Genomic DNA, 20,841 nt, shown 5'->3' on the forward strand with positions numbered 1-20,841 from the left:
ATGGGGTCGCAAATGCAGCAGCAGATGGTCCAGCAACAACAGCAACAGCAACAGCATCACCAGCAGCAGCAGCATCACCAGCAGCAGCAGCTCCAACTTCAACAGAGCCAGGTCCAGAATCAGTTCCACCACCAGCAGCAGCAGCAGCAACACCTCCAGCACCAGCACCAGCTGCAAATGGGTACTCTAGCGCCAGCCGACCTTGAGGCCCTCACCAGGGCACCGCCGCAGCAGCCCATGTCCGCTGCCACGCTGCCACCAGCACTCCCAGCCACCACGCTCAAGTCACCAGCAACAACGACCAAGAAGCCAAGACAGCCCAAGGCCAAGAAAGCACCCGCACCCAAGGGCGAAAAGACCACAAAGTCCAAGGCCAAGAAGGCTGCTACGCCCAAACTCAAGTCGCCGACCCCCCAACCGACCACTCCCCAGGACAGCAGCCCCGGCAACGCCACTATTTCGCCCAATACCGAGATCATGCGCAAGATCAGGCCAAAGGCTGAAGGCGCTGCTGCTGGTGTGGGTGTTGGTGCGTCGCCGACCCCCAGCGCCAAATCCGCTTCAGTGCAGCAAGCCGTCATGCAGTCTCAGCAGGTGCCCCCGCGTGGCCTGTCAGACACCCCCACTGGTATACTGAACGGCCAGCAGCAGCATATGTTTTCGCCTCCAGTGTCTGCTCAGAACCCACAGCAACAAATGCAGATGCAGATGCAGCAGTCTGGCGCGATGGGCCCGGCTTCGGCTGCTCAGGCTTCGGCTGCATCCATGTCTGCTGCTGCCATGTTCCAGATGCCCCAGCAGCAGCAACAGTTCCAGCCAGGCCAGCAGCAGCAGCAGCAACAGCCGTCGTTGCAGCAGCAGGCCCAACACAACGCCTACATGCTGCAGCAGCAACAGGCGCACCAGGCCATTATGTTCCAGCAGCAGCAACAACAACAGGTCCAGCAGCAGCAGCAGGCCCAGCAGCAGCAGCAACAACAACAACAACAGCAGGCTCAACAAGCCCAGCAGCAGTTCCAGAACATGGCAGCGCTTCAGAACTTTGTCCACATGCCGCCCATGCAACGCAGCCATATGATCCAGCAGATCCAAGCCAGTGGTGGTCAGAACAACCAGGCGCTGTTGATGACTTTGCAGCAGCAGCATAATCAGCTTCAGCTCCAGCAAGCCCAACAGCAGCAGCAGCAGCAGCAGCAAGGCTCAAGCGTGGCTGCGACTTCAGGTATTCAAGGTTCGCCATTTATTGCCTCTGGTGTCCTGTCTCCTCAACAGCAGCAACAGGCACAGCATCAGCAGCAACAACAATCCCAGCAGCAGCAGCATATTTTGCTTTCGGGTATGAATGCTGCTGGTCGCATGGGCGGGAACACTCCGGTTACAAGCAGTGTCCCTCAAGTGTCCATGCCGATGCAGAGCTCTGGTGCGAACCCCTCGGCTGCTGCGTCCATGACTCCTCAGCAGCAACCGCCCCCCAATGTTGCTCAAGGCGCCGCGCAGCAGGCTCAGGTTCAACCGCAAGCTCAGGCTCAGGCTCAGTCTCAAGCTCAGGTTCAAGCTCAGACTCCGCATCAGACACCCGTGAACGCTAACCAGCAACCTGTTTCTGTTAATGGCTCGCAGCAACCGCAGCAACCACTTGATGGTCAACAGCAGCGCACCTTTATTGGCACCAACATCCCGATTCCTCCCGACATGGCCGCTGAAGTCGACCGGCAGATGAGCGTTTACCGGACGCAAGCGGTTGCTGGCTCAGACTTGAACATTGTTCAGCAGGCGTTGGAGCAATCAGTGATGGCCAGGTTCATGTCCGCGCAACAGGCTAACCGCTTCGGCCAAGCTCCCGGCCAGCAGAATGGCACTGACGGCATGGCCAACCCAATGGGCGCGGCAAGCACCACGTCTGTTGGTACTGCTACTGTTGGCGGCAGCAGCACGATACAGCCGCCCCAACAGCTCCCGGTCCGTACTGCCACTCCGCTGGCTCAGAACCAGCACCAGAACCAGAGCCAGAGCCAGAGCCAGAGCCAGAGCCAGAACCATAACCAAAACGCGGGTGCCAACGCGATGACTCAGCAGATGTATGCTGCCGCCGCTGCCGCGTCCGCTGGGATCCCGGCCGGCCTGCCTCCCAATGTCGCTCAGCATATGGCTTTGGTGGGAATGCTAGGCAAGCACCATGTGCAGATCCTCCATAGCCAGCTTAAGCAGCAGCAGCCGCAGATGTATGGCCCCGTTTCGCTCGAGCAGTTTCACCAGTACCTCGTCAACGGCCAACTGGCCAACATTCCGCTCGTTAACCAAATTCTGGTTATGCTTGTGCAGACGCTCCAGCAGCAACAGCAGCAGCTGCAGGCCCAGCAGCAGGCTCAACAGCAGCAGCAGCAGCAGCAGCGCATCCAGCACTTCCAACAGGCTCAGCAACAGCAACAGCATCAGGCTCAGCAACAGATGCTCTCGGCAGTAACTGGCGCCGCTGCCGCTGGCAATCGGGCAATGTCCGGCGCTGTCGGCATGCCTGGACTGCAGCCGGGGATGTCTCCGCAGCTCCAGCACCACCAGCTGCAGATGCAGCAGCTTCAGCAGCAGCAGTTCCAGCGCATGCAACTGCAGCAGCAACAGCAGATGGCGGCCCAAGGCGGAGTGGCCGGTGTTCGTCCTCAGAACCCGATCATGTCTCCGTCTCCAGGACAGTTGCCAGCGCCTCCCCTGAGCGCTGCCTCGGCGGCATTGGCAGCTGCCAGTGCGGCTGCTGTCAATCGCGCCAGCGCCTCGGCCACGCCGGCGGGCACTCAGCGTGGGCTGAAGCGCAAGAGCGCCAACAGCTCGCCGGCCATGGCCGATGCCAACACGCCCCAGCAGGGTGCCAACAAAACAGCGCGCGTCATGTCACCGCCCACGGCAGGAAAGTCAATCAACCGGTCGGCATCGGTGGCCAACCATCCGCACACACCGCAGGGCACTGATAACTCGCCCATGGTTGCCCCTGGCGTTCTGGCCACATCCACAGCCACGACGACGGCGGCAATGACGGGCGGCATGCTGAAGGAGGACACCAAGGACTCAGAGGCCAAGGCTGAGGATAAGCAGGGCGGCGGCGATGCTGTCAAGGACGCGCCTGCTAGCTCCGAGGGCGCTAGTGCGCCGGCGATGGCGACGAGCACGACAGTGTCGGCGGTTTCTGTAGCCGCGGCTGAGTCATCGGCATCGGGCATGGCCGCGCAGGCTCTGATCTCGGAGCTCAAGTCGCCCGGCACGCCCGCGAAGAGCCAGGGCCAGGGGCAGCAGCAGGGTGCCGGTGGTGGCGGCGGCAATGGCACGCCCACCCAGTCGCAGATGCTCGTGTCGCCTGGCTTGCCGGCCGGCAATATTGCTACGGCGATCATGGCCAACCCCAATTTGACGCCGGTCCAGCGCCATCAGCTGATGATCCAGCAGCACCAGCAGCAAATGGCCCAACAGCAGCACCAGCAGCAGATGCAGGCGGGCATGTCTCAGGCGCCCTTGTCTGTCAACTCGATGATGACCGCTGCTCAGCAGCAACAGCTCCAGCTCCAGCAGCAAGCTCAGCTCCAGCAGCAGCAAGGTCAGCAGCAAGGTCAGCAGCAAGGTCAGCAGCAGCAGCAGCAGCGCCCGCAAATGACACCCCAGCAGCAACAGGCGTTACAGGCTCAGCAGCAGCAGCAACAGCAGCTCCAGATCCAGATAGCGCTGTCGGCGATGCTTCCAAACTTCATGCAGTTGCCCGGCACGCTGCAGATGAACCTGATGAGCCTGTTAACACAGCAACGCCAGTTCCACACGATTTCTCAGCAGATTTCTGGCATGCTGCAATCGCCTGCGCTCAACCAGCAGCATCGCAATGCATACATGGCCCAGTACCAGCAGATGCAGGGCAACCTGCAGGCTGTGAACCACCAGTTGCATGCCCAGATCGGCTACGCCAAGTCTTTGTCTGGAATGACGGCGCCGCCTCAGCAAATGACGCCCCAGCAAATGACGCCCGGAATGCAGCCGGGTATTCCACCCGGCATGTCGCCAGGGGTGCCGCCGGGGGCGCAGCCCGTCAATGGCATGATGCTCAATGGCGGTGTGCCTCAGCAGCAGCAGCACCAATTGCAGCAACAGCAACAGCTGCAACCGCAACCGCAACCGCAACCGCAACCGCAACCGCAACCGCAACCGCAACCGCAACCGCAACCGCAACCGCAACCGCAACCCCAACCGCAACCGCAACCCCAACCGCAACCGCAACCGCAACCGCAACCGCAACCGCAGCCACAACCCCAAACACAGGATTCTGGCGGCACGCCGTATACCAACGAGCCCTCACAGCAGCAGAAGCAGCAGCAGCAGACGGGCGGATCAGCCCCAGACTCTGAGGCTGTATCAACAGCGGCTGCGCCAGTGGCCAACGGCGCATCGAATGAATCGGTTTTTTTTCGGCAGGATGGTAGTTCGGGAAACGTGAGTGAGCCCACCTCATTACCAGCAGCACACCAGGGGACACAGACGCCCGCTTCGGCGGCCTCCAACGTTTCCTCCTTGGCCGCAGGTGCTAGTCTGGGTGGTGGGCTCGCGAACCAGGGTGTCGACCAAAAGCCGACTATCCCATTGGCAGCATCTGCGACCAACTCCTCTACCATCCGCCATGAACATCCACCATTGCTCAATAGCAGCAACAACATCATCAACGCCAGCAGTATCAGTAGCAGTAGCGTTGTTGGGGGCATTCCTTGCCCCCCCTCCTCCCTGCATCAGCAGCAGCAGCAGCAGGCTGTAAATTTTTATATGGTCCCGCCAGCGCCACCCACAGTAATACCGGCGGACAAGATCATTGAAGTCCTCGACGACGAGCAAAAGGCGCAGTTGGAAAGATGGCAGGCCGAGGTCGAGCGGATAACACGGTCTAACGCGTTCAAGGAGCGCGAAACTGCCATATACCAGGGCCGCGAAGACACGTATCGCCGGATCCTGGAGCAGCAGCGGCACGCGAATGCTGAAATGGTAGTCGAGATGCGCAGCGAGCGCGAGCTCGAACGCAGCTTCTACTCGCAGCCGCACGCGTGGGGTCCTGGCTACGGCGGATTCGGCAATGGGCGGACGATCCCGCCGCTGGCTGCCGGGCCAGGAGGGCGCTCTGGCGTGCCGCTGGCCGCCAGCCTGCAGGAGGCCCTGCTTGTCGGCGGAGCGGTGCCGCAGGCTGTGGCTGCGCGGTGGGTCGCCCCCGTCGCATTGATTATGCCGGCGCAGCGCCGCCTGGCCCCAGGAAGACTGCCGACGCTGAGGTTCTCCAAGCGCCAGCTGAGGCGGCAGGCTGAGCAGCGCGAGGTTCTGGTGCCGATCAGGCTGGAGCTGGATGCCGACGGGCTCCGCCTGCGCGACGCGTTTACGTGGGATCTCAACAATGAGCTCATTACACCGCAGCGGTTCGCACAGCATCTATGCATTGACCTGGAGCTGCCTGTCGAGTCCTTTGTGCACAGCATTGCGCAGGCCATCGAGGAGCAGCTGGACGACTTTAGACAGTACGGGCACGTCATGGAGTCGACGGCGGCCGCGGTGAGGCGGAGTCTGCTCGACGAGTACGAGAGCGCGAAGAAGGCGGCCAAGAGTGGTGTAGCGCCTGTGGTTGATGTAGAGCCTATGGTTGCCGAGGCCGAGAGCGATGTGGCGACGGGAGTTGAGGCTGAGGCTGAGGTCAATGTTGAGACTCGGCCCGATACTGAGGCTGAGGCAGTGGCCGAGGCTGAGGCCAAACCCGAGTCCAAGGCCGAGGCTGTCTCTGATGATAATGATGACGACGACGACGACAGCGGGGCCAAGGCCGACGAGGTTCCGACCGCTGCGGCTGCGAGCGCGCTGTCGGGCGAGGCGGAGGACGCAGAAGGCGTGGCGGCACAGACTGCTAGCCGTGCAGGCGAGAACGGGAGCCCCACGGCTGCGCCCTCTACCCTTCTCTTCGACGACTCAGAGCTCGCCTGGGTGGACGACGAGCTGCGCGTAGTGATCCGCATCGACATTATCATCGGGCACATTGCACTGCGCGACCAGTTCGAGTGGGACGTCGCGCCCCTGCTGCGGCCTCTGGCCATAGGTGACCTGCGCGACCAGCTGCTCCAAGACGAGCTCTGCCAGGAGGTTCCGCTTGGCCCTGCACACAGCGACGACGCCGTCCCCCAGTCGCCAGACTCGCAGAACGACGGCGCAGGATGCAAGAGGGGAGCCGGGTCGCTGCTGCGGGACTGGGTGCAAGGCGCCGTGCAGGGCCAGCTGGTGACGCCCGAGCAAGTATCCCGCGTGCTGTGCGCAGAGAAGTGCCTCGGCGGCGAGTTCGAGACGGCCATCGCACACGCCATCCGTGAGCAGCTCCACGCCTTTGTCAAGTCCTTCCTGCTGGCCGGATACGTTTACCGACCACAGATCACGCCGCGCAGCCGCGCAAGGCCCGCAAAGGGCCAGCGCGTCATCCAGATCGACGACCGCGAGCTGGCGCGCAGCGTCTTGCCGCCCGTGACCAAGGGGGTCAGGGAGAAGGGCATGGCGACGACGTTTGAGCCGCTGATTGCGCACTTGAACTCGGCCGACGTTGAGCGGCTCGAGAAGGACGCCGAGCGCGAGGCCAGGCGCAAGCGCAGGCAGGGCAGGGGCCGCGGCGGGCGCATCGGCGGCGGCGCGCCTGCGGCAGCGGCAGCGACTGTGGCTTCGGCCGTCGGTGCAGCAGGAGCGTCGGGCTCGCTGCTGCAGCCTGATCGCGAGGTGCACCGGACGAATCGCACGATGATCGCGCTGCCCTGCTGGTTCGACGACGACCTGCCGCCCGACACGCGTAGCTTTGTCGAGGTTCCCGGTGAGGGCGCGCATTTCTTGGACAGCTTCGAGACGCGCGCGAACTACGAGGCCGCGTCGGTGGCGCTGGTTGGCGGCGTGCCTGCCGCAGTGCCCGGGCTGGGCTCAGCGAGCGGCAGTGCTGGTGCTGCGGGCAGCGCTATTCTGGCTAACATTGCAGCTGCGGCCGCTGCAAGTGCGGGTGCCGGCAGCGCGTCTTTCGCGCTAGGGCAGGCCGGGGCGGCAGGCGCTACCGGCATGTACGAGGCGGCTGGCGGCTCGGACGAGCTGGGCACGTCGCGGCGAGCCGGGTCTTCGGCCTTTGGCGGCGCGCAGTCCAGCCACCACGCCAGCTTGTCGCAGGTCCTGGGCCGGCGCTATGCCAGCGGCTCTGGCGGATCCCTCCAGGGAATTGACACCAGCCTGGGCGGCTACGGCGGCGTCGGCGCCTCCGCTTCTGTTGGCTCCGCTGGTGCCTCGCCGTCGACACCGTCGGTGCCGCAGGTTTCGCCGCAGCAGCAGGCGCGCGACCGGCTGCGCAATCCAACCGGTCGTCCGCGCGGTCGGCCGTCGATCCTGGAGAAGTCATTGCGTGATGCATCGATGGAGCGCACAGCGCTTCTTAAATCGCCGGCCGGCGGCAGCCACCGCTTTGTCCGGTCGGGCGCAGTGCCGGCACAGCTGGTTGGGCGCCCTCTGGAGGAGCTGTGCGCCAAGTGGCGGTGCATGTGCTGTGGCCAGACGCCCGATCGCACGCCGCTGATCCGCAGAGGACCAGAGAGCATGCATAGCCTGTGTGACGAGTGCGGCCAGTTTTATGCTGAGACTGGCCGTTTCCGCGACGTCGACATTGCTGAGATCAACAGTAACTTGGCTCATCAGTGTGGCGAGGTGCCTGCCCTGGACAATCCCGCGCTGTTTGCTGGCGGTGGTGCAGCCAGGGCAGACGGTGCTGCTTCTAGCGTGGCCGACGGTGTTGCGTATGCCGATACTGATGCCGACGCCGACGTTGACGCTGATGTTGGCGAGTCCTCGATGGACATTGATGACAGCAAGGATGATGTCGAAATATCGTAGAGCTGCATCGGTGTTGCCTCCTAACTTTTTCTTTTCTTTTTTTCCTTCTCTCATTACCTGTCTCTTTTGCCCCTTGCTGCGCTTACATTTATCCATTTTACAAAAGTTCGGCGAGTTTAATATGTTTTATTCTTTTTATTATATCTTTTAACCATTTATTTTCTATCAAGCTTTCCATGTCTTCCAGCTTTAGCCTTAAATATAGCATCATTTAAATTTTATTTTTATATTTTGTCTGGCACTTTGGCACTTTGGAACTTCCAATCACAATGTCATTGAGTGTACAGACATCAAAAAATAAATAATGTTGTGACTTGAGTGAAGCACTAGTCGCCTAGTGTTAGAAGTAAGTTTGGTTGAATTATGAAAGTTTTTATTATCAATGGGATCAAAGGCGTAACTGAGGCTGACCTCGTCTTATATATGTATCTCGTCGCCTTTGTTGTGCACTTCGCCAGTTGTGCACTCCGTTGGCAAGAACTGGTTCTTCTGCGAGCAAACCGGTGTCTTGGCAAGTCAATGTTGTGATATTCGCATGTGCGCATCCATGCATATACATTATCAAATGGGGGCATATCAGGGTGTCATTATTATGTTCCCTGATTTGATCCTACATGGTACCATCAATGCCCTGTTAATCGGGATGTCGAGGTTAAGGATCGTGAAACGAGTTTTCATCAACATCCACTTCCATATCATCAGGCTGCTCAACAATAATAACCCTCAATTAAAAAACGTCACATTTATTTCCCTTCAATAAAAAAATCAACAATAAAGGTAACAACACTTAGTCGCTCCTCTCTTCCTTCTTGTTGTTGGCGTTCCAGATCCTGCTGAAGTAGTTGGTCAGACCGACATCCGTGGTGTTGATTCTCCAGGCACCAAACATGGCCAAGCCAGTAATGGTCACCAGCGCATACTTGAGCACACGGCTGATAACGGGCCAGCGACGTGCCTGGAAATAGTCAAGCAGCATCTGGTCAAACTCCATGTACGCCTGCATCGGCAGGACAATGCCCATCAACATATCGTTAATCGGGTGCGAGCCGTAGATGAACGCGGTGGCGAGCAGTGGGACTGAGATGACACTGATGGCGCGCTCGTTCATCCAGTGGTACGAGCCATGCATGCGGTTGGCAGGAGGCTGGGGAACGGCTATTAAAGTGAGAAGAAACAATAAGGAAAGAGAGGGGTAGGGAATGTTGAGTATGTGTCCTTGCGATACGGGTCCCGGTATCATTTATTAAGAATAAGGAAGGGTTGCCCTATGACACAAATGTAGGTTTACTTACCAGCCGGGTTAGGAACCTCATCTCCGAACAGCGCCTTGGGCGTTGTGGCCTTGAACAGCAGCGGCTGGGCTACAATATAAAAAATTATATTAACGAGTTGTTATTTTATTAGTATATTTGTCGGTTGGATTTGTCGTTTGTCATTCTTGTGTGGCCATTACATTGCTAAACAAGGGGGGAAAATCAACTTTTAGCGCACGCTGATAGTGTTCTCACTTACCGGTGCGAAGCGTCATACGCTGCTGCAGCTGGTGGCTGATGGTTCCAACCATAGGTGCTGAGCGATGAGCGAGGGAAGCAGAGACCAGCGAGCTGCTGATAGTGCGTTTGGCAATTACGTTGAACGACATTGAGAAAGAGAAAAATAAGGTGGTTTTTTTGTATATAGAGAAAATAAAGATTGAAGTTACAAGGAAAATTTAAAGAGAAAAAACAAGTGGCAAATTCAAAAAGAAATAAAAAAGGTAAAAAAAGAAAAATTATATTAGAAAAATTAATTATTGAAAAAGTAGAGATAATCTGCGGAATACGCATGACTATTTCTCCCTGCTGGGCTGGGCTGGTTGGCTTGTCGTGAGCGTATTTTCTACTTTTCCCGTTTGCGCATAGGCCTACTATCTGCTATCTATCTACACCGCAACTGCAACTGCAACCTCCGCGCTATCTAATTTCTCCGAGTGAGAGGCAAAGAGAGGCAGAGGGTGAGAAAGGCGATCACGGCTCGCTGTTTATTGACGGCTCACCCCTTTGTCTTGTTTCCTTATCAGCATCACCCTGCTATTTTTATTTTTGATATCCGAACCATTTCATTTCTTATTTTTTGGCTCGCATACAGGGAAGGGGAAGGGGAAGGGGACGGGGAGAATGGCAGACTGCCGAATAAGTGAACGAGCAGCTGGGTGGGTCTCGGGCAAATACATTGACGCAAGCTTGATAACATTGATTAACCAAATATTATGATGCCCTGTTAGTTATTGTTAATGCTCACAATCCCACTCACGTCTTTCAGCAAAATATTGCTTGTGCTAGCAGACCGGGTAATAATGCCAGGGATGGTTTTGTTCATTAGCTGTTATCAACACATGGTTGCTTGCTTTGCCCCTTTTCAAACTGACAACCCAATGGCAGGCTGTTGCGCAAACTTAACGCGTGCTATGTAAAATAAAAATGTTAGGCACCATGCCAACTGATGTATATACCGCAGCAATAGGTTCCATCGATTAAAAAATAATGAGTCGCAAAACTCAAATCATTAGTGTAATTTTTGTTTTGTTTTGCTACGTCCAGCTGCCATTGTTGTTTGCATGACTTTTTTTTATTTTCTCATGTCTTTATAACCCATACGCACAAAGTAAATATAAAGAGCAATTGTGTGTCTGTTTGTTTCATTCGAACTAAACCATAGAATACCATGTTGAGGGTGCAACCTATTGATAATGTTCAGCTGATTAAAGAGACATCAGGTGTTTATAAAAAATGTAGCCTGCAAAAGCACATGACAAACATGCTGCAGCAGGTAAGGTGTTGTACAAAGAAACATGTGATTGTCATATGAATGTAAAAAGTATGGTGAAAAATGATAATCTATTTTTGTATTTTACACGTTTGCCAGGTTTATTAGCAAAATAATGCCGCGTATTTTAGACGAAAAATTATTTTGTGAACAATGAGCAAATACGCTCAAAATGCGTATAAAATGCCCTTGAGTTGTCTCTCCTCGTATTATTATTTTTATCAATTATCTTTAGCTTTCCTGTCTTGTCTAATGCACAATACTATTTAATTTACTACATATCTATATATAATCTTCATTTCACGTCATTGCAAACTTATCATTTACATTTAAAATGTTTAATAGACTGAAAAGTATAACTAAAGGTAATAAGGAAGATAAGCCAAAATTGGTTGCTAAACTAAAAAATATGACTATTAGTATAGGTAAAAATAAAAATAAAGATAAAGATAAATTAAAAAAAGAGGCCAAAGATTTTATTAAGGATCATAACCTTGATGCAAAAATCTATGAAAACCATAAAAGTTTGGACATTGAAGAAATGACATTTGAAATTCTCAATAAAATTCATAAAAAAGCTAGGCCAAAAAGTACTGTAGAGTATACTATATACGCACAGATGAATCCCAGTAAATGTGACGAAATAAAGTTATTTGATGGCACAGATACTGGGGCTTTATTGGACAACTCTTATTTTAAATACCATAAAGAAAATTTTGCTTCCACTTATATGTTTGTTAGCCCAGGATATCTAAGCAAAGATAAGCTTAAGAACATTAAAGAATATTATTATTTGAATCTTCGATCCTGAAAATAATATATGATGTAACCATTTTATATGTTCACATTGCTATATTGCTGTGGTTAATAGTATTAATACAGAATGACTAATGCAATCAGCATTTGACAGTGTGACATCAGAAATGGGGCCGAGTCACGTGACAGCGCAGACGCGTAAAATATGTTTATGATATTTTACGCGTACGGCGAATTCTGAATAGTGAGCTCTTCAGCTCTTTCCGTAGTCTCATTTTTATTAATATATTATAGCTAGTCCAATTCTCATTACAGACAGACTATTATTTCTACATGTCACTCGAGAGTGCTTTTATATTTCTACATTTGCAAATACTGCTAGTTCATTTGCAATGTTGAGCAGCCTGATTATATGGAAGTGGATGTCGATGAAGACTCGTTTCACGATCCTTAGCCTCAACATGCCGATTAACAGGGCATTGATGGTACCATGTAGGATCAAATCAGGGAACATAATAATGACACCCTGATATACCCCCGTTTAATAATGTACACATATGGATGCGTACATGCAAATATCATAGTATTGACACGCCAAGACACCGGTCTGCCTGCAGAAGAACCAGTTCTTGCCAACGGAGTGCATAACCAGTGAAGTGTACAATAAAGGCAATGAGACATATATGTATAAGACAAGGTCAGCCTCAGTTACGCCTTTGATTCAATTGATAATAAAAACTTTCATGATTCAACCAAACTTCTAACACTAGGCGACTAGTGCTTCACTCAAGTCACCACCCTCTTATTATAACAGTAATATTTGTTAGTTTGTTTTACTATTACTCACAATAAACTGACACTTTAAAATTTTTTTGTAGAGTAAACCCGTTTTTATTTATGCATTAGCGAATTATTTATACATTTGCAGAAGAAGCGAAATGTATGAATTAATCCAAAAAAGAAACATGCAAACATTACAAATGAAAGAAAAGTGTAGGAGTGGAATACAGGCATTTGAAAGAAGGATTGACATGAAAATCTTTTCCGGCCCTTCATTTTTTACTTTCAAATTTATAAAATTTGCTTGTAATTTATTTTCTTTGCACCAAATTTTTCGTCTATGTAAATTATTTTTTTGCAGTTTACAATGTCTCCAAAATGACTCGGGAAAATAAATGAGGAATTTTGTATTATTTTATTTGGTGCTCTCCGTTTTTTAGTTCTAGAGTTCCTTTTCGGGCTCCCTATTTTATTTATTCGTTTTCTGCTTCTTGTATTCCTTATTTGGCATCAATTTTTATTATTTATTTATTTCAGCTAATTATTCTCACCTATTATTATATTCCTAAGAAATAATGAAGGCTCCAATACCGCACATTATTCTTGTATCGACTCTATTTTTAGCAGTCGCCACACTTGTCGGCGCTCAAACCAGCAACAGCAACGGTGGCGGTAACGGTAATGATAATGGTAATGGTGGCGGCAGAGAATCGCCGGACAGATCTGTTGGGCCGGGGGATAGTTCCTCGGCGATCGACACAATAACCACTAGCGTTTCTGGAAGCCAAAGCATTACCAGCGTGCCGTCTACTTTGGTCACAAACTCATCGAGCAGAGCGCGTAGTTCAACAAGACAGAGCCCGACTTTGGTGGAGACTGGTGATGCTGACGATGATGGTGACAATGAGGTAGTAACAACTACGACTCGCCCGCCCACTTCACCCTCCAGTGCAAACCCCACTCCATCGGCTAATACTAACAACGAGGGGACGCCGACGCAGATACATACAAGCACTCAGCAGCCGTTGAGCACTACACCGGTTGGCAGCAGCGGCAGTGGAAATTCGGGAAGCGGAGGTGGTGTTGGCGTCGTCGATGGCTCGGAAAGCGGGACATCGTTGCCGGCTACAAGTGTGCGCACTAGCACCGCAAGCAACAGCAGCAATGACAAAGACAAAGACAACGGCGACAATGACAATGACAATAGCAACGCTGAGACCGCTGACAATACGGCGGACGAGGGCGCAGCCAAGCCAAATGATGACACTGATGGTGAGAGCGCTAACAATAATGGCAAGGGCACATTATCGCCGTCGTCATCAGTGAGCCCCACGACAACGTCGTCATCGGCTGCGGACTCGTCCTCGGCGACAAACCAGCCCAAACACAGCGACGGTAAGCTCAGCGGCGCAATGATCGGCGGTGTGGTTGGCGGCGTTGTTGTGCTGGTCCTGCTGGTGTTTGGCTGCTTCTTCTGGCAGCGCAGCCGGCGCAGAATCGACATTTACGACGAGAACGTATACACGGACTACCCCAGCTTTGCGCCGTCCAACCACACCACGGCGGTCGGCGACACGTTTGGGGCGGGAGATAAGCACGGCTTGAAAAAGGCGGGGCTGGCGCACGAGTATTCCGGCGGCAGCGAGATCTCAAGCTTCTCACACTCGGCTGCAGTAACGCAGCACAGCCAGCACAGCCAGCACAGCCAGCACAGCCAGCACAGCCAGCACAGCCAGCACAGCCAGCACAGCCAGCACAGCCAGCCCGGCCAGCCCGGCCAGCCCGGCAGAGTGCCGTTTACTGGCGGGTACGGCATGTGAACGCGTTGATTTAATTTTTTCCAAGCATCGCATTGGCAATAGCATGAGCTGGATCTTCATAATATTGGTCATAATAATATCAGGCAAAAATGAATGTGCAATCTGCACGGAAGAGTGTGCGGCGGGCATTGGAATAGTGTCGGAGCGCCGTTGGGCGAGAGAGGCTACGCTAAACAAACTCAGCTGAATGCGCGTAACCAATGGGAGCTAGGCTGGCCATTCAAGCAAAAAGTGGAGCAAAGCGCGGAGGCAAAAGGTGTCAATACTTTGCATCTCTCCTCCCCTCTCCACCACCGCCCCGCTTTCACCTTTTCACCTTTCTGCTTTCTATTGTGCTTTTGTTGCTATTATTATTAGTAGCATTATTATTGTTATTGTTATTACACTCTTTGCTTGTTTAATTAAACTATTCTAGTCATCGCTATTGACATTTCAAAGTGGGGTGTGGCTTCAAGCATAATTCATTTTCGAAATGCAGTCTCGCGCGCGCTCGAATTCGCAGACACAGTACTACGCGGGGCCACAGCGAGCCGACTCGGCAGCGGGGCGCGCATCGGACCTGCGCGTGTACACAGGCCGCACACCAGCATCAACATCAACATCAGTGTCGGCATCAACGGTTGGCCGCACAGCAGGGCTGTTCGCAACGCCGCCGCGGGCCAGCCAAGGCACACCATCGCTGCGTGGCTCGCACAGCGTGACGATGCTGCGGCGGCCGCGGCGCCAATCAGAGACGACGCCGCCCGGGTGGCACAACGCGCCCGCACAGGATTTCTTCCGGAGCCCGCCGCGGCCAGAGTCGCGCGGATCAGTTAATAGCGCAGCGTCGGGGCATTTTGGATCGGTACCGCACTCGGGCAAGTCGCCGGTGCTGGTGCGCGGCGTCAAGCTGGACTGCAAGGTTGTTTCGCGCGCGCTCGATGAGTTCAAGGCGCAGCGCAAGGGCATTGTGTTTGATGGGCAGGAGGCTGGCGCTCGCGTGAGGGTGCGCATGGACGTGTCGCTGACTGTTCTGCATGCCGGTGAGCAATGCGTCGATCTGCTGGCCGTTGCAGCGCCCAAGTCGGCGCACGCGCTGGCCTTTGGCGGTCGCCGGTCAGCACAGTCGGCGCATTCGGACTCTGAGCGCGGGTGGCCGCGCGTCGAGCGCACCGAGTGCAGGGTGTCGTCGTCGCCGTCGCACTACCAGCCGACCGAGTACGCCGAGTCGGCGGCCTCGCCAGCGCTGTCGCCGCAGGCCGTGAACTGGCAGAGGTTTGAGCCCGAGCCGGCGGCCGTGCCGGCTCTTGAGCCGGTGCCGGTGCCGGTGGCCCGGCCGACGGCTGGCCGGTCCGAGCCGCGCGCACGGCCAATGTCGATGCTGCACGTTGCGCAGCCGGCGCCATACCCACCAGCGCCCAACAGCCCGAGCCCGCCGCAGACTCAGGCGCAGGCACAGACACACGAGGGCTGGGCGCGGTTCGAGATGCACACGCAGGCGTCGTACGCGCGGTCACTTGCGCGCGTGTCCGACCGCGTCGCGCTGTTCAATAACCTGAGTGCGTCGCCGGCGCGCGCCCAGTCGCTGACCACGCGCCGCACACACTCGTTCGACGTCGACCGGGGGTTGGTCGGCCTGGGGCTGCGGCCGGCCAGCGCCATGGCTCACTACGACGGGCAGCCGGTGGATCAGAGCCACGATCAGAGCCATGGGCATGATCAGAGCCAGACTCAGGACCAGGCTCAGCCTCAGATTCACAGCCAGCCGATGCAGCGCCCGGCAGATGCCACCGATCGCCCGCACTCGTCGATGGGCCTGGGCACCGGTCGCCTGCTTATGGGCGCTGACGCGGTGCCGCGGTCGGCAGCCGGCGAGTGCCCGGCGCCGGCCTGCGACTTTGAAACCGACGTGGCGCGCGGCATGCTGTTTGCGCGCCTGCACGAGCCGCGGCGCTACCGGCTCACGGTGTGGTTCTCGGTGCCGGTCGCGGCACATATGCAGCTCGGCCACGGCGACTGCGCAGCATGGGAGGCCGGCGGCGTCAGCATCCAGGGCCTGCCGCGGTCGCTGCATACGCGCGTGCGCGTGCGCTTGCCGCACCGCCATGTCCGCAGTCACGGGCCGGCTGACGACGGGAGCTTCTACCGCGTGCGCATGGTGCAGCCGCCGCGCGTCGACCCGCACAGCGTGCGCACCGTCGACGCGGCGCTGGCGGCTGGCGGCCAGATGCCGGCACCGTTGTTTAGCCCGGCTGGCCCCGAGGCGTCGGGCGGCGCCGGCTGGCTCAACACCGACGACTCGGACACACAGGACTGCCCAGCACCGGTGGACAACGATTCCGAGGCCGTTTTGGACCGCAAGCTGCGGCGGTTCATCGACGAGTACGGCCACCGCACACTGGCCGCCGACGCGCCAGCGCAGCAAGCTCTGGTGGCGGCCGACTCGGCCGACCGCCGCCACGCGTGGGCACAGTTTGCGTCCGAGCACGATGGCTGGGACTTTCGGCGCAGCGAGGTGACGTCGTTCCGCCTCAAGCTGGCCGATGCCGTCAGCGTGTCGTGGGCGCCGCGCACAGACTACGACTACGTCGCGTCGAGCCTTTTCGAATCGCGGCCGCTGTCGCCGATGCTGTCTGACGAGCCCGAACTGCCCGACCAGTTCCATCTGCCCACCAGCAGGCCACGCCCGCCGCCATCGCGCGCGGCGCTGGAGACCATCTTTTCAGCTGAGCCAACGCCGACCATCGACGTGCCTGCCGAGACAACACTGCCCTTTGCTCCGACTGTGGCTGGCGCCGAGCCCATTGCCAGCATTGACAGCGTCGAGGCGCGGCTGGTCGTGCGGCCCGATGGTCTGCTGGTGTCAGCCAAGGTGACGCTGAGCACGTCGGAGCGCTGGCCGACGGCCATCGATATGCACTTTTCCCCGCTGCTGTGCGCCATCGGCGGCGTGCGCTCGCTGGCACTGGCCCACCGCTCGGTCAGCGTGAGGTATCGTGGCAGGCACGTCGAGGCGCGCTGGGCGTCGGGCCCTGCGCTGGGCGAGTTGGGCTCCAACGAGCCATCGCTTTTGCGGCTGTGGGCTGCAGCCACTGCCGACAGCGCTGCTGTTCTGCTGCCAGAGGACGGCCTGGGGGCGGATGGTGCTGTTATGGAAGTGACCGTTGAGTCAGAGCCAGGCCTGTCGGTCCCACTGCATGGAATGGGGCTGACGCATCGCTTCTACATCGCTGTGCCGACGCACCTGGTTTCGCTATCTGTGAACGCGTTTTCTGTCGGCGCCGCTGTGAGCGTGGTCAACAGCGCCAACACATGGGTGCACGCCGTGCTGGCGGACTCTGACGGCATTGCCGCCGATCTTCTGTCGCTGGTATCGTCTGCCAGCCTGCACCGCGTGGTTGTCATTGAGCGCAGGCCGGCCGTGGGGGCTTCAGTTATGTTTGGGCGCCGGATGACTGCAGCCTACGAGCGCATGCGCGCGTCAGGCGCAATGGAGGAGCCAGTAACATGCGCGTCGTCAGCCACGGTGGCCATCGACGTCAAGCGCCGCGCCCTGGGCGCTTTGGCGGTGCGCGTAAGCGTGGCATGCTCGTTGGCGACATTTAACTCGTGGCGCGCCCAGATGGTGGCCGCCGAGCGCAATAAGAGCAGCATTGGCGAGCCGCAGGTTGTCCCCTGCTTGGCGCTCAGTGTGCCTCGGTCGGACATCGCCTGGGAAATTGACTCTGTCGAGCTCACTTGCCTGGTTGGCTCGGTCAGCACCACCATGCCCGTGCAGTCTCTTGTCGAGCTCGACGACAGCACAGTGGCTGTGCCCCTGTCGCATCTGTTGCACACGCGCGGCCACTTGGCACCCGAGGTTGTCATCGATGCGGTCACGTGTGTATTTACTGCCAGCACCCCTGCGCCTAATCACCCCCAGTCAGCGCTTGCATCAGGATTCAGCTTGCCGCTGCCGGTGCCCGTCTTTGGCTTGGGCTCTGATTGCCCTGCGCTCGAGCACACTTATTTTGCAAAGTCGTGTGCTGAGCTGTTTTCGGCCGCAACCATTACCGTGTCTGTTGCCGCCGGCACCACTGTGCAGACGACCAATGAGAATAACATCTCTGCTATTGTTTGCACACTGCCGAGCTGTACAGCCAGTTCTACCGATATGAACGCAGTCGTCATAGACGATGCTGGTGATGCTGGTAATGATGGTGACGATGATGAGCGCCAACCGCTTGTCGCCCACACACTTCAAGTTGCCCTATCTAGTCTCGCCGGCCTTTGTCTTGATTTGCGCCTGGCTTGTGCACTGGGTCAGCCACCTCTGGAGCAGTACACAGTTGAACTAGTTTCAAAATCCACTGATACTGACGACCTGCTGCCGCTGCTGCCATCAGTGCCGCCGATTCCCGAGGAAGACTACAACAGCAACGACGGCAGTGATGACAAGCGAGATGACAACGATGCCATTGTCTCTGCAGAGGAAGTCATGGACGACACCGCCGCAGTCAGCTGTGTGTCCCTGGAGCAACTGCCTGCTGACTCCATCTCAGTCCACTCGATGTCGTCCTCCGCTGCCGCCGCCACACACTCATTACGCAATCGACACACGCGCAACCGAGTTCTTGCCGATGCCATACCGACATCCTCGGCTCTGGACATGTCTATGCAGGTGCCAACTGAATCCGATCCCTTGCTGGGACCACTGCATGAAATCGTACTCGGAACAGAGCCCTCGGCCTGGGAGAAAATGCAGCGAGTGCTAGTCTGGATACTGTGGTTTACTCTTTTCCTGGTGATTACTGCCGCAGCACTGTTTGCTGTAACGGAGTATTTCATTGAAATACCTGAGAGCTCAGCACAGATGCATTATATCGATACAGTCACAGATGAGATACCAGTTACAGTCATGGGAATGCCTGCAGCGGTCGCAGCTGTGGCTGTGGTATTGCCGATTGAGATTTTGCGCGCACGCACGGCTGTTCACAATGAGGTGCTGCATGTGCTCAGCGAGACTGTGGATACCTCAGGTCGCTTGCCAGTTATGTCGAGTAATGAGGTCGAGCATTTATTTGCTTCTGCTGCATCAACAGATTTTGCTGGTTCTGTGGCTGCTGATGTGGCCAGTGGAAAGTCCTCATCGTCACTGTTTGGGTGGCTTTATCGTGCGGTTTTTGAGCCTGTACTGGAGGCATTACATCTTTCTGGCTAATAATAAAGGTTGACTTTTGGCCAGCCCTCAACATGGTTTGTGCCTTTCTGGGCTATGCCTTATTTTTAGTATATGTAAAAAAGAAAAAACTGAGTGCCCAGGGATGATCCATTTATCCTTTGCCAAGACATATGAGGCAGTTCTTGTGGCAGGACAGGCATTGTAATTCTCTGGAAAAATGTGGGTCTAAACTAATATAATATATTTTTATGTATCAAGAATTACTTAACTACAAAAGGGAGCACCAGTGTGTGTGTAACATCAAAAATGGGGCTGAGTCACGTGACAGCGTAGACATCAAATATGTTTATGATATTTCATACGCACAGCGATTTCTGAATAGTGAGCTCTTCAGCTCTTTTCGTAATCTCTTTTAAGTAATATTTATTGTAACCAGCTTTATTCGCATTACATTAGTGGTAGTAGCTGCTTAATCCAAGGAATGCATAGCTGTCTGTAATTGTCTCTGGCATGTGCCACTCTTTAATGGCATCTACTTTGCATGGGTCAGTCATGATACCTGTTAGGCACAGATTTCCTTTATATGCAATGCTCATCAGTTGCCTTTTTTGTGAGTACAAAGACTCACAGCCATAAAAAGGGCAAAACAACAGCATTGATCAGTTCTTGGCCCTTCTCTTTTACTAGCTTTTGCAGAATACAATTTTAGATACTTATGAAATACACCCGTTAACACTGGTGGAGTCCAAAATTCTTTCCTAGTGTCAAATTCCCCTAGTCACCCAGTCATCCAGCTACCCTTGTTTTATCTTTCACTTAAAATTTTCCCGATCATTTTTTTCATAGCTTTTGATTGCTATTGGCCAATTCCAGTTTTTATTATTTTTCGTTCTATTTTTTATTTTCATGCTGCACTGGCCCGTTTTGGCCCTGACTTTAGTGCGTCTGACTCCGACTCGGACATGGCACCTTCTCACGCCACTTTTCCATTGCCATTTTTCGACGCAACGAACGACCCAATGGCTGCCCAACAGGAGGTTGTTCCTATGACAACTCCCACCCCTGCCAATGAACAGGTGCCGACAGCTACACAGCGCCCAGCACCTATCGCCCTGTTTACCCGTCCAGCCCCATTTGATGGTACTGGTCGTATCGACATTTGGCTGCGCAAGATGCGCACATTTGCCCACAGTGTGCACCCTGGCTGTGATGAAGACACCTTTGCAAACTCGTTGACAACCAATATGGCAGGCACTGCAGACCAGTGGGTCCAGATGCAGCTCAACGACGATATGGCCATAAAATTCTCCTCCACGGAATTTATTCAGCGCCTGACCCAAGAATTCACACCCTTTGCAGATGCTGCCCATGCTGAAGCTGAGCTCCATGCACTCAGCCAGACGACAACTGTGCATGCTAATGCAAATGAATTCCAGAGCATAACAAGCCGTGTTCCCAACATGTCAGATGATGACCAGCGCCGCTGGTTCATGCATGGTCTTTCTAAAAAAATCCGCAAGCCTGTCGAGATTGCATGCCCACAAACATACAATGACGCCCGCCAACGTGCCTTTGCTGAGGACATCGATTTTTCGGTTTCCATCCAGCACACAAATTCTGCATCCCGCCGTGCGCCTG

General features: G+C 55.1%; 5 protein-coding genes across 5 annotated transcripts; 3 read left to right on the forward strand and 2 right to left on the reverse strand.

Annotated features, from left to right (window-relative positions):
- Positions 1 to 24: 24 nt before the first annotated feature.
- Positions 25 to 899, reverse strand: BX661DRAFT_179920 (uncharacterized protein). The gene has a single exon (XM_051535359.1). The coding sequence runs from the start codon at positions 579 to 581 to the stop codon at positions 120 to 122; it is 462 nt and encodes a 153-aa protein (XP_051393251.1). The 5' UTR covers positions 582 to 899; the 3' UTR covers positions 25 to 119.
- A 5,140-nt stretch (positions 900 to 6,039) lies between these two features.
- BX661DRAFT_136476 (uncharacterized protein) lies at positions 6,040 to 6,573 on the forward strand (the record flags this gene model as incomplete). The annotated part of the gene is made up of 3 exons (XM_051532673.1): positions 6,040 to 6,063; positions 6,271 to 6,405; positions 6,454 to 6,573. Coding segments are annotated over 3 exons (279 nt in total), but the record flags the coding sequence as incomplete, so codon positions are not given.
- A 1,982-nt stretch (positions 6,574 to 8,555) lies between these two features.
- Positions 8,556 to 9,716, reverse strand: BX661DRAFT_179926 (CybS-domain-containing protein). Its single transcript, XM_051535360.1, has 3 exons — positions 9,415 to 9,716; positions 9,195 to 9,263; positions 8,556 to 9,057 (listed from the first exon to the last, which is right to left on the reverse strand). The coding sequence occupies exons 1-3, from the start codon at positions 9,542 to 9,544 to the stop codon at positions 8,690 to 8,692; spliced, it is 567 nt and encodes a 188-aa protein (XP_051393253.1). The 5' UTR covers positions 9,545 to 9,716; the 3' UTR covers positions 8,556 to 8,689.
- Positions 9,717 to 12,614: 2,898 nt separating this feature from the next.
- On the forward strand, positions 12,615 to 14,343 carry BX661DRAFT_88082 (uncharacterized protein). The gene is made up of 2 exons (XM_051539552.1): positions 12,615 to 13,951; positions 14,025 to 14,343. The coding sequence occupies exons 1-2, from the start codon at positions 12,819 to 12,821 to the stop codon at positions 14,248 to 14,250; spliced, it is 1,359 nt and encodes a 452-aa protein (XP_051393254.1). The 5' UTR covers positions 12,615 to 12,818; the 3' UTR covers positions 14,251 to 14,343.
- On the forward strand, positions 14,324 to 19,428 carry BX661DRAFT_179931 (uncharacterized protein). Its single transcript, XM_051535361.1, has one exon. The coding sequence runs from the start codon at positions 14,536 to 14,538 to the stop codon at positions 19,240 to 19,242; it is 4,707 nt and encodes a 1,568-aa protein (XP_051393255.1). The 5' UTR covers positions 14,324 to 14,535; the 3' UTR covers positions 19,243 to 19,428.
- The last annotated feature ends 1,413 nt before the right edge of the window (positions 19,429 to 20,841 follow it).

The sequence above is a fragment of the Kickxella alabastrina genome (assembly GCF_025024165.1).
Source record: "Kickxella alabastrina strain RSA 675 chromosome Unknown BX661scaffold_6, whole genome shotgun sequence".
In the NCBI taxonomy this organism is placed as follows: domain Eukaryota; kingdom Fungi; phylum Kickxellomycota; class Kickxellomycetes; order Kickxellales; family Kickxellaceae; genus Kickxella; species Kickxella alabastrina.